The sequence below is a fragment of the Rhinolophus hipposideros genome, assembly GCF_964194185.1.
Source record: "Rhinolophus hipposideros genome assembly, chromosome: 8".
In the NCBI taxonomy this organism is placed as follows: Eukaryota; Metazoa; Chordata; class Mammalia; order Chiroptera; family Rhinolophidae; genus Rhinolophus; species Rhinolophus hipposideros.
The window spans coordinates 50565165-50586429 of NC_138054.1; the positions used below are offsets into that span (position 1 = coordinate 50565165).

Here is a 21265-nt window from a genome sequence, read left to right on the forward strand (position 1 = left end):
GAATCTCAACATCTTGTACATACAAACATTCAGCAGTTTTATTTTTCCTAGTTTGCCTCCCTCTCTTGCTAACTCCAATTAGTGATATTGTTGCCATTTGTAAATGGCCCAAATGATGATGCTAAAACGATGTATGTGGCTATGAGAGAACTACTCCTTTCCCATCTTCATATGCTCTTAGCTTGCCAGTAAATTCTGATGCAAAAAAGGGTTTTTGGCAAGGCAATTATTTATTAGTCATGCAAGGAGAGATGGAACCAGTTATGAGAAGCACTAGTTCTGTCAATTTACTGCAGCAAGGAGTATAAAGCATCATATTTCCTTTATCAATAGACTTTTAGTAATATGACCTAAAAGGATAACATGTAAAAACACACAACAACGACGTATTATCTCAAAACGTGTATTTAATGGCCATTCCATCAAAATCAAGCAGAATCACATTTCAAAAGTATTTTGTGTATGTGTGTATGTGTGTGTGTGTGTGTGTGTGTGTGTGTATACTTTTAAGATGCATTTTCAAGTTTTATCTGGGCTTCTTTTCTTCTTGGCTGCCTGAGGTGTTCTTGCAGATACAATTTAACACAGAATGTTCTGAGGCTGATAGTTTCTCATGAATTGAAAGAAAAGATCCTAACAATATAGCATATTTTGAATATATTAGAAATTTGAAACATCATGTGCAATTTCAGAGAACTTGAATACCAGTCATGAAAGACACTTTCCAAGTAAAATTTAGGCACTCTATACTTTGGAATAGCCACAAAATATTCCAACAAGATTTAATGCACTTTGTGATTACATCTACTCAAAGATAATTATCAATTAATATCTATACTTATTAAATAATGCTTTAAATTATAGCCCATTACATTTTGATAATTCCTGTGAACCACTTGCAGCATTGTGTTTTAGTTAAATAATGCCAACTACTTCCATGAATAATCCTGGTACTTATCCTTCATGGTGCATTTTTTACAGAAGAACCTAAAATAGACATTGATAAGCATCTCCCCTTTTTTCCTGCTAATACCTGAATAAGAATGTTTCTATCCAACTTTAAAAGTATTATTGTATTTTCTGCTGTAGTTGCTTTGTTAGCATGCAAAACTACAGCAAATGGGAGGCTCTCTGGAGACCAGGAAACATGAGCCAAGGAGCCATCACTGATTACTAGGCTCAGTTCATTTGCTCAGTCCCTTTGTGGCTAAGCACATTGCTCCATCTATGTTCCTACAGTCTGTGCTGCTAGACTGACCAGTATGGAGCAAAGGGCAAGGATACTCACATTCATTACTCTACATTCCACAAGGCCAAGGCCACCCATATCTCGTCTGACTTGAGGCAAAACTTGCTGATCTCTGCAGTGTGGTTCTGGGGCTTCCACCTCCTCGTATGAAGAACTGAGGTGTAGGAATGATGACTGTCTACTGAGATGTCATTAACTCTAGGTGAACTTCCTGGACTTGAACGTGATTTAGCATTGTTAGAATTCAGAACATGGAGGCTAATCATCCCTGTTGAGAATAAGGTGCTTTTGCTCAGTGGTATGCATTTATGTAGCTAAGAAAACAATTAGAAAAGCCTTTCAGAATTTTTAGATTACAGCCTGCAAATTGACTCATCATAATCACCAATGACTAATGTATGAAAATCTATCCAGTGAAATGAATTTGAGACTTATTTGACTGTAAGTCGTACAGAAGAGAGCACAGTAATTTCCCATAGGAGAATTTGGTATTTCATCATGGGGATCACTGGTAAATTAATTACACTGCTAATGCTTTCTGGCGTACTTGAAGAGACAATTAGCATAAGTAAATCATGAGTGAGATGACAAGTTGCTTAACATTGCTTCTGTTCATCAGATGAGATCTGAGGTTACTATGAAGCCTCCGAATGAGTAGAGATGGGGAGAGAAGGGCATAAGGAATGAGTAGTTAACTTCAGTTTCAGCAAATAGAATCAGAACCAGTCTTTACTAGTTGATAAACATCGATATTTAAATGCAAAGCAGATAAGACTCATTCAAGTTTTAGAAATTAATCTCACCAAGAGGTGACAGATGCTGGGAAATATTAGGGAGGTGACAGCTGATTTGAAAAATTCACATGAAACCTCAGCCATCTCTCCTGGGCAGACAGGATGCGATGATAAGACTGAAGGTGGATTTTAGTTGAGGTTCCTTTTCATCCTCTCTCAGAACTTCATCTTTCTATGGATATTCTACAACAACACCTATCTTGTGATCAGGACTGGAGGCTCATGACAGCACAGATAAGATTACAGTCCCTCTCTGGCGTTTTAGAATGGCCACCGCTTGCTCATGAGTAACACCTTCTAGAGTCTCGCCATTAACAGCTAAAATTTGATCACCTCGCTTCAATCGGCCGTCATCTGCAGCTGCTCCCTACAAACAAGAAACATTCCAGTTTAATCCAGGGCGAAGCAATTAACATTCAAATAACATTAATATTATGGTGCACATATTAAAAGAGTCACTTTAAAAACTACCACGTAAAGTTAAATTATGTCTAGGTAATGTTTTTAAATGAAGAAAATTAAAAAAAAAAAGTGGGATATGTTATTTGAATAACAGTTGAATAGTAACCATAATTATGCATTGTTTTAATAACATAGTAGGAGAAATGTACTGACATTCACATTTGTTTTAACACAAGTAGGACGTCATTTCAATATTCAGTGCTACCTGGAATTTGAATGTCATATCATGTCATATGCATGAATATGTAATATACAAATAAAGGCAGAACTGAATCTGGTCTTAGTCTTATTGCCAATACCATCATTATATAGGGTTCCCAGTGCCTTATTAAGCTATCAGCACTGCGGTGATCTGTCAAATGTAAGTGTAGCCTCTAAATGGGTGAATTGTATGGTATGTGGATTATACCTCAATAAAGTTGTTCTATATAAAAGTACACAAAAGGGTAGATGTCTAAAATTTTGTACTATCATATTCAAACATTTCAACTTTATTTATCTTTGATGATCTAAATAGGTTTCTAAATGACTACTTTCATTATATACCCAGTCATGCATGGCTCCTCAAAATGGCACAAAGCAAGTGAAACTTGGGCTGTTTTTATGCTCACACTGAGTATCTAATATTCATGATATTACTAGAAATATTTTAGATGAGTAAGGAAAGAAAAGACCTAGAAAAAAACGTATAGGAGGCTTTCTCCATCTGCCAGGAGAACTATAAAAATTCCTTGAAAAATCAGTGCCATGAGCGTCCTCTAAATGATATTGAACTAGTGGGGAAATTAACTAAGGCCCACAGGCACCTAGTTCCTGATTGACTCGTTCAGAAGCTGAGCTATAAGGCACCAATCAATACTCCAGAGATCTGTGTCCACCTGCAGACGGAGGTCCTGAGGTGGCGGGTGAATTATCTACAATTTCAAAACAGTGAAAAGGGTGGAATTCTTGTAAAAAGGTGTGATAAAATATATTCAAAACCAGGTCTATCCTGGGGATGGGGGCCAAAATTAAATAACTTGCAACTTTAGTCACATCTTTTTCTTTTTTCCTTTTAAGAAAGTGTGTTAACTGCACTAAAGAGAGGATTAAACAAGTAACTCTAATGGGTAAAATCAGAATTTCTTAGCTAACTTGACTTTATTAAATTTTACATGCTAAGAATTAAGGGCTTCAGTAAACCACAGATTATCTGTGTAAGTTGTACAATTTTAATTTTTTAAAATTTGTTTTATAAAATTTATTTAAATTTTTTAAAAATTTATTTTAAAATAAATGAAAATTTATTTATTTTTAAAATTTATTTAAAAGTATCTGTGTAATTTTAATTTAAAAAAATTATTTATTTATTTATTTTTATTTTTTAAGGAGGGCACAGCTCACAGTGGCCCATGTGGTTCGAATCTGCAACCTTGGTGTTATCAGCACTGTGCTCTAACCAACTTGAGCTAACTGGCCACACTGTGCGATTCATTTTTGTGTGTGTGTGTGTGTGTGTGTGTGTGTGTAATTCATTTTTTTAAAGGCATGTTAGGGGGTGGCTGGTTAGCTCAATTAGTTAGAACGCGGTGCTCTTAAGAACAATATTGCCGGTTCGATCCCCACATGGGCCACTGTGAGCTGCGCCCTCCACAACTAGATTGAAACAACTACTTGACTTTGAGCTGATGGGTCCTGGAAAAACACAGTTAAATAAATAAAAGTTAAAAAAAAAAAGGGCATGTTAAGCTCTTCAAGTTTTCCTTTTCAGTAATACAAAAAAGGATGATTTTCCAACTTTTGAGGATTTATACATTATTCAGGTATTGCCGTGCTTACTTGATTACTACTGACCCGTATCTCTTCTCTACTATCAAAGCAGCATTTGTGGACTAAGCAGGGAAGGAAGAAATAAACTGTTCATAGTCAGACCTCCATCTGGTTTAGAAATGTGGCTTCACCCACTTGCTGTGTCCTACTTGGTCACTTTGCCTTCCCAGTTCTGTAAACCAGGCATCTATTATCTGTCTTTCACCTGTTCTAAGGGTTAAAATGTATGGCACATGGTATTTACTCAATAATGGTGGTAGAATAATAAAATGAAACTCTGGTGATGATCCAACTTATTTTTTCATTTTTCACAAGCTCTGAAAAACTACTCCCTAAATTTTCAGGGATGTGAAGTCTTTAGGCTCATCTCTTCTTGGCTTTTGGTAACATTTAGTTGCTGAAAGGACTGAGACTTAAAGTTAGCTTTCATTTTGAAGTTTCCAACCAAACACCTGAAAGAAAATGGAAGGTCCTGACAACCTCTTAATCAGATTAACTAAACCTCGCCAATCCTATATACCTACGGTGCCAGTGATAGTCCATTTTTCTAGAGAGGAAAGAAGACCTTGATGGGCCAAATTAATTTCCTAGTTGAGCAAGAGAATTATGAAACGAGGCTTAGGACACCAAAAAAGTGACCCTGTGGACATCTAAAATCCAGAAACCTGAAAAGACTAACATTTTAAAGAATGTATGTTTAATATTTAAAACACGGAAAACATATAGCTGTAGTTTCTAGGCGTTCACAATTTCCATGGTGAGATGTTTAACCTGGTGTCAGAATTTGTCTTAAAATGACTTTACCATTAAAAACAAAACAAAACTCCTTTGCTAGTTTTTGGTTTATTCATTCTTTTCAGAAAACTTATATTTGGATATATTGGTTCACTCTAACAAATAAAAAGAGAAAAAGTCATCAAATGAAATCCTAGTACAGTAAACTCTACGGAACTATCTGAATGATAATTATTATTTGCATTGGAATAGTCTATTACTGAGACTGAGTAAATTAAGTAGGCCATTAACTGGGGCATTAGAATTTTTTTTGTTTTAAATTCAGAGCTATTCATTTTCAGGTGTGCCTCACTTTATAAAACAGGTCCATTTCTTAAAAGAATTAAACATACCAAGGATATTCAATATTTACCACTAAGTCACTACTTACATTGGTGCTTCCTAAATGAGCACTTTCAATGGGGACCTTTGAGAAAAGCATTTTGTGTGAGCTTTAGTCCATTCATTATTCCCACTTCTCTTGTCCCACTGTGATTTGATGGTGGTTTCTTTAAAAAAAAAACCCACCAGCAATGTACGGCCATTTCAATCTCAGCTATGTGTTTTGGTGACCTAACAAAAGGGGCCTGGCTCTGGCCTGAGCAGTCTATGGGCATGTGTAGACAGACACAGAGGGTGCAGCCTGCTGAACGCAGGGCCTCAGGTCAAAAGGCCTTAGAAGCTAACCAGTCCTCTCTCTGGATCACAGCTGACTTACCCACATGCCTAAGGTGAGCTGGTGATTATAACGTTCTGGAGGGGCTTTATGGAGGCGCAGGCACAACTTGCTAAAAGGTGGGGACTAACTTTGCAGCCTTTCCACTATCCTTGTCTACATCACTGGCTCTTTTAAACCAGTTATAATAATGCCCTAAAGAATAATCATCACAACTACCTATGATGTCGTTTTAGGAAAAGGAAGGTCTGTAGGTGGCTTAGCCACCTTGGGAATGGTCAGACGGGGGCAGCACTGTTATCCAGAATGTTTCTAATCTGCCTTCCCCCTCCCCTTTTGCTTGTCACCAGGTCAACAGATGTGTGTTTGAGAATAATATCCATCTTAGAAAGCTTGCTGTAAAAAGCAAGAATCTATCTTATTTCTTCTTTTGAAGACCTTCAGGAAAATAAGACTAAGCAGGCAATTGGATCAATTAATAAACCAAGGAGTATGATAAAACCAATGAAGAATCAAGTTGTAGTATCAATACTAAATACTTTTCAGAGATCTTCAACATTTATAATAAAATTAAATTCAAACTTTAAAAATTCCAGTGAAGTTAAAAACAACTTATCTAAAAGTCATCTAAAGGCACACACACCATGACATGTGTACGAGGTTGGTCGGGCAATTAAGTTCACGCACTTTCCACCGCGTGCTTACACAGTGAAAAGTTAGCGAACTTAATTGTCCAACTTCTTCATATTAAGTAGGATGCATTGGAATATATAATTCCTGAAAAACACTATTATCTAATCTTAATCTAATTTATCTGGCTGATCCTGCAAGTACTTGGCTAAGGTGGGCAACGATTAACATTCAGCTGATTGGAGGCTTGTACAAAGCTTTCTGCCATGTTGGACCTCTGGTGTGTTATCCTAAAGGAGAAAACCAAATCTTTGTTCTAGCCCAGAGCAATACTTCCAAGGCCAGCTTGCAAAGAGTGTGACACTGCCTCTTATACTGTGCTGCTGAAAGAAGATACTCTTTAAAATCTGTTAGCAACTGCTTTTGTAATAGGGTCCAAAGAAAATTACACTTCCTGTGTCTCCACTATTATAAAAGAACTCTTCTTTTACTAGTCTGGTGTGGGAATTTCATATAAGATTAAATGAAATAAGCATACATGTACACAACCAGGTATAGTCCCAAATAAAGCAATCCACTTTAAAAAAAATCTCACCTAGGTTTGATTTAAAAAAAAAAAAAGTACAGTAAAAAGGAAAAAAATACCTTTGCAAATATAGTCTTGACATAAATTGGCAGGTCTCCATGGGGACTTCCATAACCCCCTACAATACTAAACCCCAATCCTTCAGAGCCTTTCTCCAAAGTAATAATCTTAGGTGGAGGTGTTCTGAAAACACAATGCATGCTGTTTAATTCAAGAATAGATATTGAGAAGGAATTTCATTTTAATGGAAGAACACAGATTCGAGAGAGACTTTCATACTGCGAAACTATTAAGGTCAGTTAATCAAATCAAACTCAGAGAGCAATCTAGGAACATTTTAAAATTTTCCTTATCATGCCAGACTAATGACCAATGTCCTTGATGTTTTGGGGGTTTCTCTTTCATAAAACAAACTGTGTTTTATTGAAAAATAAAGTCATGATGCTGAAATTGTCAATATGCTGTTTTTAACTCTCAAGCTTACTATTTAAAGCTGAATGGAACTGTCTTTACATCCTTGAAGAATGTACATGGAGGTAGAGAGGTGGGGCAGCACTCTAGCTTAGTGTAGACCACCAGTCTGCAGGGGGACTTGTGTCTAGAACAAGTGACAGCAGCCCAATAGCTCAGTCAACTGCTGTTGTTCTTCTGCCTGAATACCCTCACACACCCACTCTACCACTTTCATCTAGGGTGGGAACTCCTTCTTCAAAAGCCCCCTCCATTGTGATGCTTCCCTGAGTCCCTTGGGAGACTTAGCCACATCCTTCTCTGAGCTCCCTTTGCACTTAGTCCCGATTTCCATCATGGTACTTGTTATATCATGTTGTGATTATTTAATCCCCTTTCTCCTGTACCATGAACTCCTTACATCTTAGCTATCTGAGTATTCCCAGCACTGTGCATTGCGCCTGTCACAAACTCAGGATCATGACTGTATGAACAAGAACTAAAATCCAGGAGAGAAGAGAGAAACCAAGGTACAGCAAAATGGGTAAAGACAATCTGTTTCAAATGTGTCATTTAGATTTTCAAAGCTTCGTCCAGTGTGGAAGTCATCTCTCTCAGAAACAACATGTCTAAAAATTAAATTACCTATGAGGGCTCAAGTAGTTAAATCTAAGCTTAACTAACACCAGTTTCTGATTCCCAGATGTGGTTGTCCCACGAGTAAAAGTCTAAAGGAGCTCTGGCATCCTAGACCCTGTCATCTTGTAGGAGGAGGCTCATGTTTATATGGTGGCAGCATCACTTGTTTTGTGGCAGCACGCATGTCCGAGAGGTAGAGACATCTGATATAAACTCAGCCATTTACATATTTAGAAAATTTTGCAAAACTGGGATATAAGCAACCTTTGAATATGCTGTTCTGTCTGACGATAATATTCTTCCCTCTCCCCCTTCTCAGTTTTGCCTGGCTTGTTTTAGGCTTGATTTCAGCTGGTTTCCACTGATACCAGTAGTTTGTTGATGTACTTCCTGGTTGCTTAGAGCAGGCATCCATAATAACTGCTGAATATCTATGCCATATAAATTGTTGACTGTTTGAATGCAACTCCTGATTTTTCCAATTATTTTCAAACTCAGCTTTAGCATTGGTGCCACTAAGTCCACTCCCTGATTGAGTTATGCCCCTCTTGCATGGTTTCACAGGACCCGGTGTTTCTGTATCTCGCTGACGAACTTAGCTCTCCTATACCATCAACTCTTTTATAACCATGCATGTATGGGTCTGTTTTTCTAGTGCTCTGGCAGTTCCTTGAGAACTGGGGCAATGTCTTCACCTATGTTTCTAAGTTTGAATCTTTGGGACCCAGCACTTCTACAGCGTTTAGCCTCAGGAAGGCACTCAATAAATATCTGCTAAAATAATGATGAATTATCCCCCACGACTGAGTGGTGATGACGTCATGAATAAGACTTTCCCTTTCATCACTTTGTGGCCTTATAAGTACTCTTATAAGTATTCTTAAAAGTAATGACCCACTGGCTAGACATGAACTTGATTCATGTTTCCTCTTTCAAACACAGCCCTTATCTCCGAGGATATTGAAATGGGAAACTAGATGTCCAAAGCCATCTTTTTGGAGCCAGACCCTGAAGGCCACCGAATCATTAGACACATTCATAATTGTGCCTATTCACAATTAGAGACCTATTTTCAGGTGAAAAGGGAGGAATGCAGCTCCATTCCTTAATTGGCAACATTAGATGGAGTTTGCCTCCATTTATCTCACATGTTCAATTAGTTTTTTCATACAGAAGACTAGTAAAAAAAAATAATCTCAAAATGTTAACAGTGGTTGGATTATAGGTGGCTTAAATTCTTCTAAGCTAATGGTTCTCAACGTGCCAGGAGCTGTGTAGCTGTGGAATCATAAAAAAGGATGGGTACATCAAAAAATGCTAAACATATACTATTCTTCCTATAAGGGTCCTGATTTTTTTTTTTTAAATAAAGGGCCATTGTCCCTTGAAAATGTTACACTTTCATGTACTTGTCACATTTTAATAGCAAGTATTTATTACTTTCATAATGAGAAAATAGTAAAACGAACTTAGTTTAATGTTGTTTCCTCACGAAAAAACAAAATTGAAGATGTCATTGAAGTTGACGGACTACCAGGAAAAAGTTAGAAATGGCTGTGATCATCAGATCCTTCCAATAAACCATTCAGATCAGTCAACAAACATTTATCAGGCACCTACTAGTGAACAGGCACTGGTGGTACCGAGAGAAATAACTTTAGGCAGCATTTCTGAAAGCGTGGATTCTCTGCCTATCTATAGCAAAATTTCCTTGGAGAATCTACCTACGCATAATCTCTGAGAATGGGGCCAGAGGAATTAGCATTTTTAAATATGCTCCTTATATTACTCTTATGCAACTCTCATTGGAGAAACTAGAATTAAACGACTGGTTTTAATGAAGGATACCAGCAAGTATAACAATAAGATTTAGTACTGAGGAAGCCTGGTTCCTTGTATAATAAAGCAAGTGCACCTGGGCTGTAAATGTGAGGTTTCTTAGGGGAGATGGCATAGGCACTATGTCAAAGTGACCAGGCGCAGTGTGTGCAGGCCCTGTAACAACAGTCTGTTAAGAACTCATACGGTGGAACAAAGCTATGTGAATAAGAAGGAAACCCTCGTGCTTTCTTGGAGATGCTCTAGGAATGAGAAAAGGTAATGTGCACTTCCCCCCTCCTCTCCTTTAAAGACCACATTCTAGAATCTGTAAAAGGTCTCACTGAGCTTTGCCCACACACATAATAGGCACTCTGCATCTAGAACACTCACTCTCTGTCTTCCAGGTGGTGTTCAGCAGTGGGTGTACCAAGGTGGTAGCCCGTAGACAAGTTTTCAAGCTGAGTTGCTATGGCGCTTATATTGGTATCCGCTACAACCTGGGGAAAAAGTTAGAACAAGACAATCCATTGTTAGTCAAGGGAGAATTAGAGAAACCATACTATACCCAATGGTCAGTTCTTAGTCCTCACGTTATTCAACCTGTCTGCAGCTGTTGACACTATGGATTTCTCTCTTAAGCTATTTCCATTTGGCTTCCATGACATGACTTTACTAGTTTCCTTTCTACCTTCTGACCATTGCTTCATATCTCCTAAACCTCTAAGTGTCAGAGTGCCACAGGGCTCAGTCCTTGAGCTTCTTTTCTTTTCCATCCAAACATATCCCCTTAGTCATCTCAGCTTAGCTCCTCAATATAAATACCATCTATGTAATAATTCTTGAACCTGTACCTCCAGCACCACGTGTTAATTAACTCCAGATCAATATATCCAATCACCAATCTGGTCCCATCCCTTAAAACTACACTGAGCCCCCACCACCTCCATTGCTCCTGTAGCCTTCTTCATCGCAGGCAAACTGCAACTTCATTCTTGCAGTTTCTGCAAACACCGGGACTAGTTTTTCTCTCACAATCCATCTTCAATCCTCATACAATTTTATTGATCTTTCTATAAAATTATCTCTTTCTTGGAATTTTATAATAGCCTCCTCACTGGTCTCCTTGGTTCTGCCCCTCTCCCTTTTGGTGTATAGCAGATTATTTCACTCCTCTGAGTTAAGCCATCCAAAGGAAACCTGATTCCCTTAGCTCACACACCGAAGTCCTTACTATAGGGTCAATTGCAGGTCATCTGCTCAGTTATGTCTCCACCCTCATCTCCTATCCATCTCTTCAGTGATCGCTCTGTTTCAGCCACACTGACCTACATGCTGTTCCTCTAACATGCTAGACATCTCCACTTCAGAGCTTTGCAGCTGCTGTGCCTTCTGTCTGGAATGCTCTATATTCAGGATCTGTGGAGCTAGCTCCTTCACTTCTCTCACGTCTTTACTCTCAAGTCCCTTTCCTGGTCACTCGAATTACAATTTCCACACCAACACCCTGGCCCAACATTTCATATCCTTCTGCCCTTCTTTATGCTTCCACCTTACTACCATGACTATCTAATACACTGTGTGTATTTTATCTTATTTATCATTTATCACTTTATATTCGAATGTAATAAAACAGGCAGGAAGTTTGCCTGTTTTGTTCACTACTGTATGAACAAAACACTACTTCACTACTGTTATGAAGAACACTGTTCAGCATATATAGCAGGTGTTTAATCAACATTTGGTGAATGAAAGAATGAATGAATATCTCTGATTCCCTATGATTTGCCTTTTAGATGGTCCCAAGCAAAAGTATAGTAGAATAATAATATGTAAACATTCACTTTATATAGCTTTCAAAAAAATTATTTTTTTTCAGTTACAGTTGACACTCAATACACTTTATATATTTCTATCCTGCACAAATCATTCGAAAGCTTTCAGAAGAAATAGGGTACAGCTCTGACAATCCATACTAGGACACAGAATGGAGTTCTGGTGTTCAGTTTCTGCCTGAGAAACAATGCTCTGCCTGAGTTTTAGCTTCCTCATCTGTTAAACGGGACTCAAAAATGCCAGCCTCGTCTGCGTAGCCTGGAGTTGTCTTCCACCTCCACAAGTTATCAGAGCTTCACTCTCAAGAGCTGCTGAGCTACTCCTGCTTCTGATCAACCATTCTTCTAGGACATAATACTCAGTGCACAAGCGCAGAGCGAAGGGACATAGCTTGACAGCGGTGCAAAGGAGCTTGAATTTGATTGCAGTTTCATAATAAACCAACAGAGGGCACGGCTGCCTAAATCTGTAAGCTTAGCTGCATCTGTTAATATTTAGAAAAGGAATGTGACAGGGCAGCCCTGGCTCCATACCCTGCTGGATCAGAACACATTCTAGGTGAAGCATCCTATGCTAGGGGGAAACCACTGCTAAGCGCGAGTTATATGATCTTCTGGAAATATCATCACCTAAATGACTGAGTGGAGTGGGGGATATTTAGGATAAGAGACAAAAAGGAAATGACAGATGCTCCCTGACCACAAGAGGCTGTTGTCCACTTACCACCAGCCCTTTTAACTCTCCCCCACAGCAAGTATCTGCGAGTTGTTTTTGCATATGACCTTTGTAATCTTACCCACTCTTAACTTACACCATCTTCATAAACCTGCTCCATTGCATCCCCATCACCAGGCCCAAACTTCTATGACCCATACTCTCTGGCTTTCCTCCTGTTGCGGCCCACTTTTCCAACTCATTGCTACTCTACTCACCTCTTGTGGCTCGGTCCTGGGCCTACCTCCCACTTGCATACTCAGGGTCGAGGAGACAGTATAGACATTCTCATAGCTTAAAATGTCAACAATGTGCTGACAATTCCCAGCCTCATCATTATATCCAGCTGCCAACTAAACATCTGCATTTTAATATCTCAAGGGCTTATTAAAATTAACACAACCAATTCCAAACTCTTTATCCAACAACCAAATCCCTTCAATTCATTTTCCTTTAGCTTTCCTCCTCTTGTTAGATGGCACCTCCAGTTTCCTAATTCGAAATCCACTAGGTGTAATATTGAAAATACTTGATTGCTGGCTGGTGACTGTCCAACTGGAAAGGCAGTGAGGATGTTAACGATATAGGTGCTTACTCTCTGAATATCAACCTGATTACTCCCTCTCTCACCAGCCATATGTAATCCACCATGAAGTCCTCTGGAGTTGAACTCCCAATACTTCTCAAATCTGGTTCTTTTTCATCTCTATGGTGACCAACCTAATTCAATCCATCATCATCAGCTGCCCTTTAACTATAATTCCCACTCCTCTTCTTCCAGTCTTCCTTCCACACAACAGCTGGTTATCTTTTTAAATATAAAATGGATAAAGGTACTTCCCTGCTTAAAACCTTTCAGTGGTCTCCTTTTGTACTTGGAATAAAATTCAGACTTCCTGATTATACACACAAAGGTCCTCCCCTTGCCTATCATTTAATCCCATCTATTTCCTTCCTCTCCACGTCACATTCCACAGTTCTGTCTGTCTGAAATTCCTCCCCTCTCCCCTAAACCATTTGGCCTGGCGTCAGCTTCAACATCACTTTCTTTATACAAGCTTTCTTTGGCTTCCCATATTTAAATTAATTTCTCCTGCTTTCCTCTCCATAGCATTCTTAAAGTATTTGTCACAAATTGTGACAATATGTATTTGTGTGACTATCTTTCCTGCTGCTCAATGTCAATGTGCCTGGCACATAATTACTTAATGAGTATTTGTGGAGTGAATGAATGAATCTAAAACCTTCCTAAGGAATAGGGATTATGATACTCAATTTTCTGAATTTCCACAGAACAGAGTGAGACTGAGAGACGTTACAAGGAGATTGTTTTTAGGTTCTCTTAAGGAGAAAAAGAAAATCTAGTAATTAAGGCAGTTAACAGAATGGAACGGCACATGAGTACCCCATCAAAACAAGCATTCAAATAGAGACTCAAAATCTATTAATTTGGGATGTGGTAAAGGGATTCCTATACTTGGTGGGAATTTGGACATGTACTCTCAGCTGATTATGAAAACAGACCATCCATTATGGGAGTGAGGAAGAAAGGCAGTAAAATAGTTTTTCTAAGGTACCTTCAAGAGACAAGATTTGTGGACTACCTGTTCCTTTCTTTACTCACTTGTTTATTCAGCACCACAACTACTGAATATAAACTTAGCACTTACTTTATGCTAAGCATTCTTCTGAGTCCCTACAGAGGTAGGTGTCATTATTATTCCCACATTACAGACAGAAGAATCTGGAGCAGAGAGGTTTAAGGAACTTTACAAGGTCTGTTAAGGAGTGAAGGCCAGATTCAAATCCATGCCATTTCACTCTAGAATCTTGTGCTCTTAATCACACATGTGGTGGGCGCGAGGCACATCGCCCAGTGTGAGGGTACAGACCTGGTATTTGGCAGGCAGAGTTTATAGTCTAGACATGGAATGGGTAGGAGAGGCCGAGAGATTGTCCAACAGCAGTTGGATCATCATAACACGTGCTTGGCAAGGGGAGGGAAAACGTCACTCCCCATACTACAAAGAGAGGGCTAGGAGTGTGGGAGCTATACACCCCATGGATGTTCTAGGATGAAAGCTTTTTAACTTTTATAAAGAGAATATACTTTCAAGAGTCCATGAAATCAGCCACATAAACTATGAAACCAAAGTCATAGTTGTATTTGGATAAAAATTAAAAACAATTTAAATCTAGCTAGAAATTTAAAAACACTTCTACAGCACCTTATTGCGGAAAAACTCACCTCCTTCCAAAACATGAAGGTCTGTTGTTCACCCCCAAACCCTGAAGTTAAAGAGGACTCCCAACTACTGAGAGCACCGAGGATTCTTGAAGCTCTCCAGGTTCATGCCTCTTTTGTAGGAGGGGAACCCAGGGACTGAACAAGAAATGTGAAGGATTTTCACAGATGGCTTGGTTTTTTACAGGAAACTGAGGACAGCAAACCCTGTTACCCTCAGATGACTTTACAGCCCCAAGGTATTTGCATGAATCTTGATCTGAGTTGACTGGTCTTCCCACGCATTGACTTGTAAAGGGATAATCTGATCCTGGAAGGGTTTATGTGAATACAAATTCAAAGAGATGTGATCTATGAGTCTTGGCTCAGCCCTGCATCTGAAGAGCTCTTCCCCACCAACACCAGAGACTGAACAACATGGAGGTAAGGCTAGGAGATGTCTATTTCCGTGTTGTGATGGGGGAAGGCAAATAGGCTAATGAAAAGTTTACTCTTTTTTTTTTTTTAAAGTCAATCTTGAATTCCTGGGTATAAATTTCTGTGGTAGGTTCTGAGGAGAGAGATGGGAGCAGAGGAAACCAAGGGAAAGCAAATGGGTTCCTTGCCGTCCAACAAAGAGGCTTGCAATTGATGTCATCTAGCGTGTGAGGCAGATGTGAATGCATGCCATTAAAAGTGGAGAGAGGAGAAGGACAGGACTCCCGGTAAGGCAGGGAGGCTTTGAGGTTTTAGATGATGAGTATTAGGTCTGTGCAACTTACATATGTGGTTCAAAACCGTGGTATCTGGAGTCCTTGGACCCAGCTAGGGCCAGCTCCAACTCTTAAGATCTGCAGCCCACAGCCTGGCTTTTTTACGTTACACAGATGAGCAACCTTTCCTCTCATCCCTCATCCCTGGGGACCTGGAGATGTGGCAGATGTCCTCCTTGCTTCCCACTCACCCTTCAAAACCATTAATCTAGTTCAAACCATGTGGGTTCCTTAAGTTTACGTTCCTCCTTATTGTTGCAGATAGTGCTGCTATAGACACCTTGAGAGCGGTTCTTTAAGGTAGATAACTAGATGTGGAAGTGCTGGGTGATGGGTATGCACATATTAAATTTAATAGATCTTCCTAAATGGTCAAGTGATTGTACCAGTTTAAACTCTTACTAGGCATTTAATGAAAATACTTTGTTTCCTCGCATCCTCCCCAAACTTATTATGATAATACATTTAATAAGTGCCTACCTAAGGAAAGGGAGGCCCCTGACCTGAAGGAAGAAGAGGAGGAGGAAATCCCTGTACCTGAGGAGAGGATGACGTGGGAAATGAAAGAAGAGAAGGATGGAGCCACTCCACTTGAAGAGGGAAAGACTTATGAAATGAAAGATGGGGAAGAAGTCTTATCCTCTGAGCCTAAGGAACAGGCAGAGACCTTTGAATTAGTGGAAGAAGAAAAACCAATAAGCATGTTTCCCCCTCTAAATGTACTTCTTCCTCTCATTGTAATTCCCCCTCTCTCTGTGCCTTCCCCCTCCCACCGCACTCACCCCTCACTCTGTGCTTCCCTCTCTAAGAGGCTAGCCACTTCAATATTCATTTCCTTCTTAAATTTTGTCTCCTCCTCAAACTGCTTTACTGTAGGAAGGTATTTATTCTGATATGTTCTCTTGTTCCTTGGTTCTTTATCGTATTCAATAATTTAGGTTAAAAGCAAAACTAAACTCCATCAGAAATGCAAGTTCTATATTAAAACAATGCATGTTTAATAAACTTTCCAGTTGAATAATAAAGCATGGGTCTTTATTGCACAAACCCTTGGATGAGTACCTTTCCTTATAAAACAGGTTGAAGGGGATTATGTTTTGGAGAATTGAGAAGTCAAAATATTTTCCAGGTAAGTGGAATAGTACACGTATACAAAAGCTTGAGCTTCCTGCTTAGAACTTTCTTGACCTGTTGATCCTGTAAAGGAATCAGATTAGCCCTTACATTTGTTAGGACCCAAATCTTGAAGTACAAAAATACAAACTCGGCACTCATACTGAGCCTGGATCCCAGGTCCATCGTGCAGATGTGCTGAAAACAGACAGGAAGGCTGTCAAGTTAAGGTGATCCCTGAGGAAGTTGGCATCTTAAGATGGGGGCACATTACTAAAGAAAATCAAGGAAAGCTTGCCTTGTCCCAGGCCTGGCATTTGGTGTAACTTAATGAAATAGAAAGCACATCCGCTTTAAGTTTTCATTATAATCTAGTGACACTGATTCTAGTGACATCAGAATACACTGATTTTAACGTGCCTGTTTTTCAAATATACTGGTCTGAAGTGTCAAACGTTTGAAGTAAAATAAGAAGGGGCAAAGTGACCACCAGCCACTTGGCTATCTAGTGGCACACATCTTAATTGCTACTTGGAAAACTGCTCCAGTTCCAGGATTTTAAAAGGAATTTTAGCATCCTCTAACTTCAAGCCTTTGTCATTATAGTGAAAGTAATAAAAGACCACTTATTTAATGCGTACCCCTTGCAATCCACTGGTTTTGTTAAATGTTACATCTCATTTACTTCTCACAGCAACCCTGAAAGAAAGGAGCTATGACCCCTCGTTACAGGAAACTGAAGAGTTAAGGGACAGGATTCAAAAGGTACCACTTTCTGAAACGAATGCCTCCCTGTCCTACGGAACTTCCACTGGGTCTTCATTTCAACTTTCAAACCGTTAGCTCCTTGTCCTGGACCCTTCGGATGCTTGCTCCGCACATTCTATCACACACATTTTCAATTCCAACCCCATCCATCTTCCTCCTCCACCAGAATTTTTCTGGATCGAACTGGTAACTGACGATTTGTTCTCTGTAAGTCCCTGTCCTTCCGCTTGATCAGCATGGCTCAGCCACCTACTCAATGACTCCAACACTTAGTAGGCCTCTGCTCTGGGCTAGGCCCTGTGCTGGAGGCACAAACACTATCCCTACCGTCCCTGCTTTGGACTAATTCATGCACAGGGGTGGAATGACCCCTAGGCACTCCCTATTCTTGGTTGAAGAATTTCTAAACAAAGGATTTCATAAGATTTAAAAAGAGGGGATGAGGGTGGGGTGAGATGGGTATTCCAGGCTTTCAGAAAAACGTGTAAATCTTTACTCATCCCTAAATAAATAATGCCCTGCTCCAGTGGGTCTCAGGTTGGTCTTTGAACTAGCAGCATCAGCAACACCTGGGAGTTTGTTATAAATGAAAATTCTTGGATCCCACCCCAGTCCTACAGAATCAGAAGCTTGGGGGGTGGGAACTAGCAATCATGTTTAACAAGCCATCCAGGTGATTCTAGAGCCTGCTAAAGTTTGGGGAGCACTTTTCTCAAATGTCAAAATCTTTTCTTTACTCATTCTTAGAAAATGATCATCCTCAAAGAGAAGCCATCAGACTCATACTTCCCTGCAAAATTTCTTTTTCAGAGGTAACATCATCCTTACCTTTCCTTCTTTCTCCTAACTACTCCCTTGCACTCTATTGACTTGCACACCAACTCTAAAAGAAAGCCCTCAATTGTATTAACGATTGCCAGGGATTTATCTGCCAGTTGTAGTGACTTCTCTGCAGTTTTATTTTCTTCTGCCTCCTTGGTAAGTGTTCTAGTCTTGAAATTCTTTTCTCCTTTAGTGTCTATGAACTGTATTCTTGACTCCTGATTCTTTTCTATTTTTCCAGGATATTTCTTTTTCTGTACACATGATACAAAATTAAACAGTATAGTACATGATAAAAAAGTCAACTCTCACTCTCCAGAGACACACTGAACTCTTTTCAATCCTAGACGTATAAGCTAAATAATATGTTCATAAACCTATTTTGAAATTTATCAGCTTGGTGATGTCTATTGAACTTCTCTTCCAATAGATGAAAATTTAGCTTTCCAAACTCTGCCATTTAACTTTTATATTAAGTTCTACTTGTTTCCTATATTTCTTTAAATATTCTTATACCTCTGCAGTTCTGAAAATGTCCAACAATTTCTTCTTTTTTATTTCAACTTAAAATATAAAATATATTCCTGTATAATTTAAAAAATCAAAATGATTCTATAGTATTTAATGAAAACTGCCTCCTTCTTCAACTATTGATTCTCAGTCCCTAAAAGTAATTGTTTTTAATCATTTCAGCTGTTTCTTCTAATATTTGAATCCATATTTCTAAAAAGCATGCTTTTACTTCTAGCTCTTCATTTTTCATTTTTAAATATTATCTGATCATATCCTATTATAGAAGATAAAGATTTAACTCTCTTATATTTTCCTCTCCACCAACACACCTCAAACCCCATGCTACTAATATTTCATGTATCATGCTGCTTGGTTGTACTGGTTTTATTATTATGACTTGGAATGTTTATATAAATGTCATTTATATTGAGCCAACTACTAAACTATGATTACATTTCCTTTTTTTTGGTACAAGTTTATTTTCCATAAGGTTAATAATTATCTCATTTAAAAAATTTTTTAATATATTCATCATTAATGTAGCCCCTAACTTCCCTACTGATCTCAAACTTCCAATTCAGTTAAACATGAGATAATCTATTGGTTCCTCTTTTTCCTCTTTAATTCAGAGGCATCTCTCTTGGAACCCTTTTCTCCTCCTGCTCCAATTTGGACTAGTTGTTCTCTATGCCTGCTACACAGCTGTCTTGGGACTTCGGTGTTCTTTAGCATTGGGTCCACTGGCTTCCATCTTTCTGATTTTGCTCTTTAGTTGGAGCACGCCCTAAACTCATTTTCTCAGAAATGCATTGTTGAAAAAAATGTCAGGTGCCATTTGAATCCTTTGTTCTTTTCTAAGTAGTCTATGCTTATCTCCTTGAAAGTTGTAGAATGTGTATAGTTATCATTCTTGTTTTGTTTATCCTGCTTGCTGATTAATGGGACTGAAGCTGAATTTGTTTCATTTCTTTGTTATTTTTCTGTTTTTCTTTTTGCAACTCCTATTCATTGGATATTAGATCTCCTAAATTAATTCTGTATCTTATTTTTTATCTTCCGTTTTCAATCTAGGATTTACAAGAGCAGTCACTGTTTTCTACATACTGTGTTTCCCTAAAAATAAGACCTAGCCGGACAATCAGCTCTAATGTGCTTTTGGAGAAAAAATTAATGTAAGACTTACATAAGATCGGGTCTTATATTATAGTAAAATAAGACCGGGTATCATATATCATATCATATCATATCATATCATATCATATCATATCATATCATATCATATCATATCACATCACATCACATCATATCATATCATCTCATATATCATGCCCGCTCTCATATTATAATAAAATAAGATGGGGTCTTATATTAATTTTTGCTCCAAAAGACGCATTAGAGCTGATTGTCCGGCTAAGTCTTATTTTCGGGGAAACACGGTAGTATCTTAACTATCAGAAGGGGCTCTCTCTTCTAACCAGCAGCTAGGCCCTCTTATATCAGTTTGTTTTTGTTTTTTTTTGAGTGTGTGTGTGCTCTGGAGGATGCCCTTATAGGGCCTCCCAAATGACTTTGTAGCTAGACCCTTAATTAATGCCATGATTTCAGCCTTTCTTCTGACCTCCCTACTTGCTGCTAACTACAAGCTTTTGTCCACTTTGGCTCCACTGTTTTCATTCATTTATTCAACTAATACCTAGGAAGCATAATGTGTCAGGCAGTGGGGATGTCAACATTAAAAAGCTTCGGATGGCTTTATTTATGTAACGCTTCAGTTTCCAGTAATGAAGTCCCCCATCCATTGACAGCACATGTCCTGTGCCTGCTGGACATCTCTCCACCTGGATGTCTGAAACAATAATGTTCTCTTCTCTCTCAATATACTTCTCCGAAATTTCCCAGATTAGTTAATGCTACCTCAATCTGCCCATTCTCGTATGTTTGGAAAATCTCTTAACGGACCTAGAACAAGCTTAGTGATAAAAATCCCTTATATGCCCTTTTAATCTATGTTCTTGAATTTTTTATTTTTTTATTTTTTTTAGCAAAGAGCCTCGGTTACCTGATTTTGTTCAAAAAAATATTTTATGGTAATCCCATAGGCAAAAGAGCTCAACTGGCAAACTATCAAACGATAGAAGCTAATGTAACTGGGAACATTTAAAATGACCCCTCATAGCCAAGTCAACCTGCACTGATCAAAACTATAATTAGGAATAAGAAACCATTAGATTTTAAGGGCAGAAACATCTACCTCTTTATTATATCTAGAGACAGCAATGTAAACCATTGGTAGAAGCTTCCAGAAATGTTGGTTGTCTCTTCCACTTTTTCCCCCTTCTCCACCCTGCAGTCTGCTGACCCACACCTTAACCTTCCTTGTGCAGTCAGCAGTTGCCGACTGCTTTGCCTGATACACTGACGATAAGTCTCTTCCACATCATCAGACACAATTATCTGACCTTCCTTACTACTCTGCCAATGGGCTGGCTCACCCGATAATAAAAATAATTGCCTCATGACCAGTCAGCTGTGATCATTGTATTGCTGGTACTACTTCATGCACATTGTTTTAATGAAAGCAAATACACCATGTAACTGAAAGGCGTCTGATGCAG

General features: G+C 38.7%; 1 protein-coding gene across 5 annotated transcripts in view; it reads right to left on the reverse strand.

The window, feature by feature from the left end:
* Positions 1 to 387: 387 nt before the first annotated feature.
* The window catches only part of PATJ (PATJ crumbs cell polarity complex component), a 299142-nt gene continuing 278264 nt past the window's right edge, over positions 388 to 21265 (reverse strand). For 4 of the 5 annotated variants that reach the window (XM_081055924.1, XM_081055921.1, XM_081055923.1 and 1 more), the window contains 3 exons: positions 10281 to 10387; positions 7040 to 7163; positions 388 to 2410 (listed from right to left, as the gene is read on the reverse strand). In XM_081055924.1, coding sequence (XP_080912050.1) covers positions 2264 to 2410; positions 7040 to 7163; positions 10281 to 10387 — 378 coding nt within the window. In that variant the 3' untranslated portion in view covers positions 388 to 2263. The remainder of the gene's footprint in view (positions 2411 to 7039; positions 7164 to 10280; positions 10388 to 21265) is intronic. The other variant, XM_081055925.1, reaches the window with a different exon arrangement.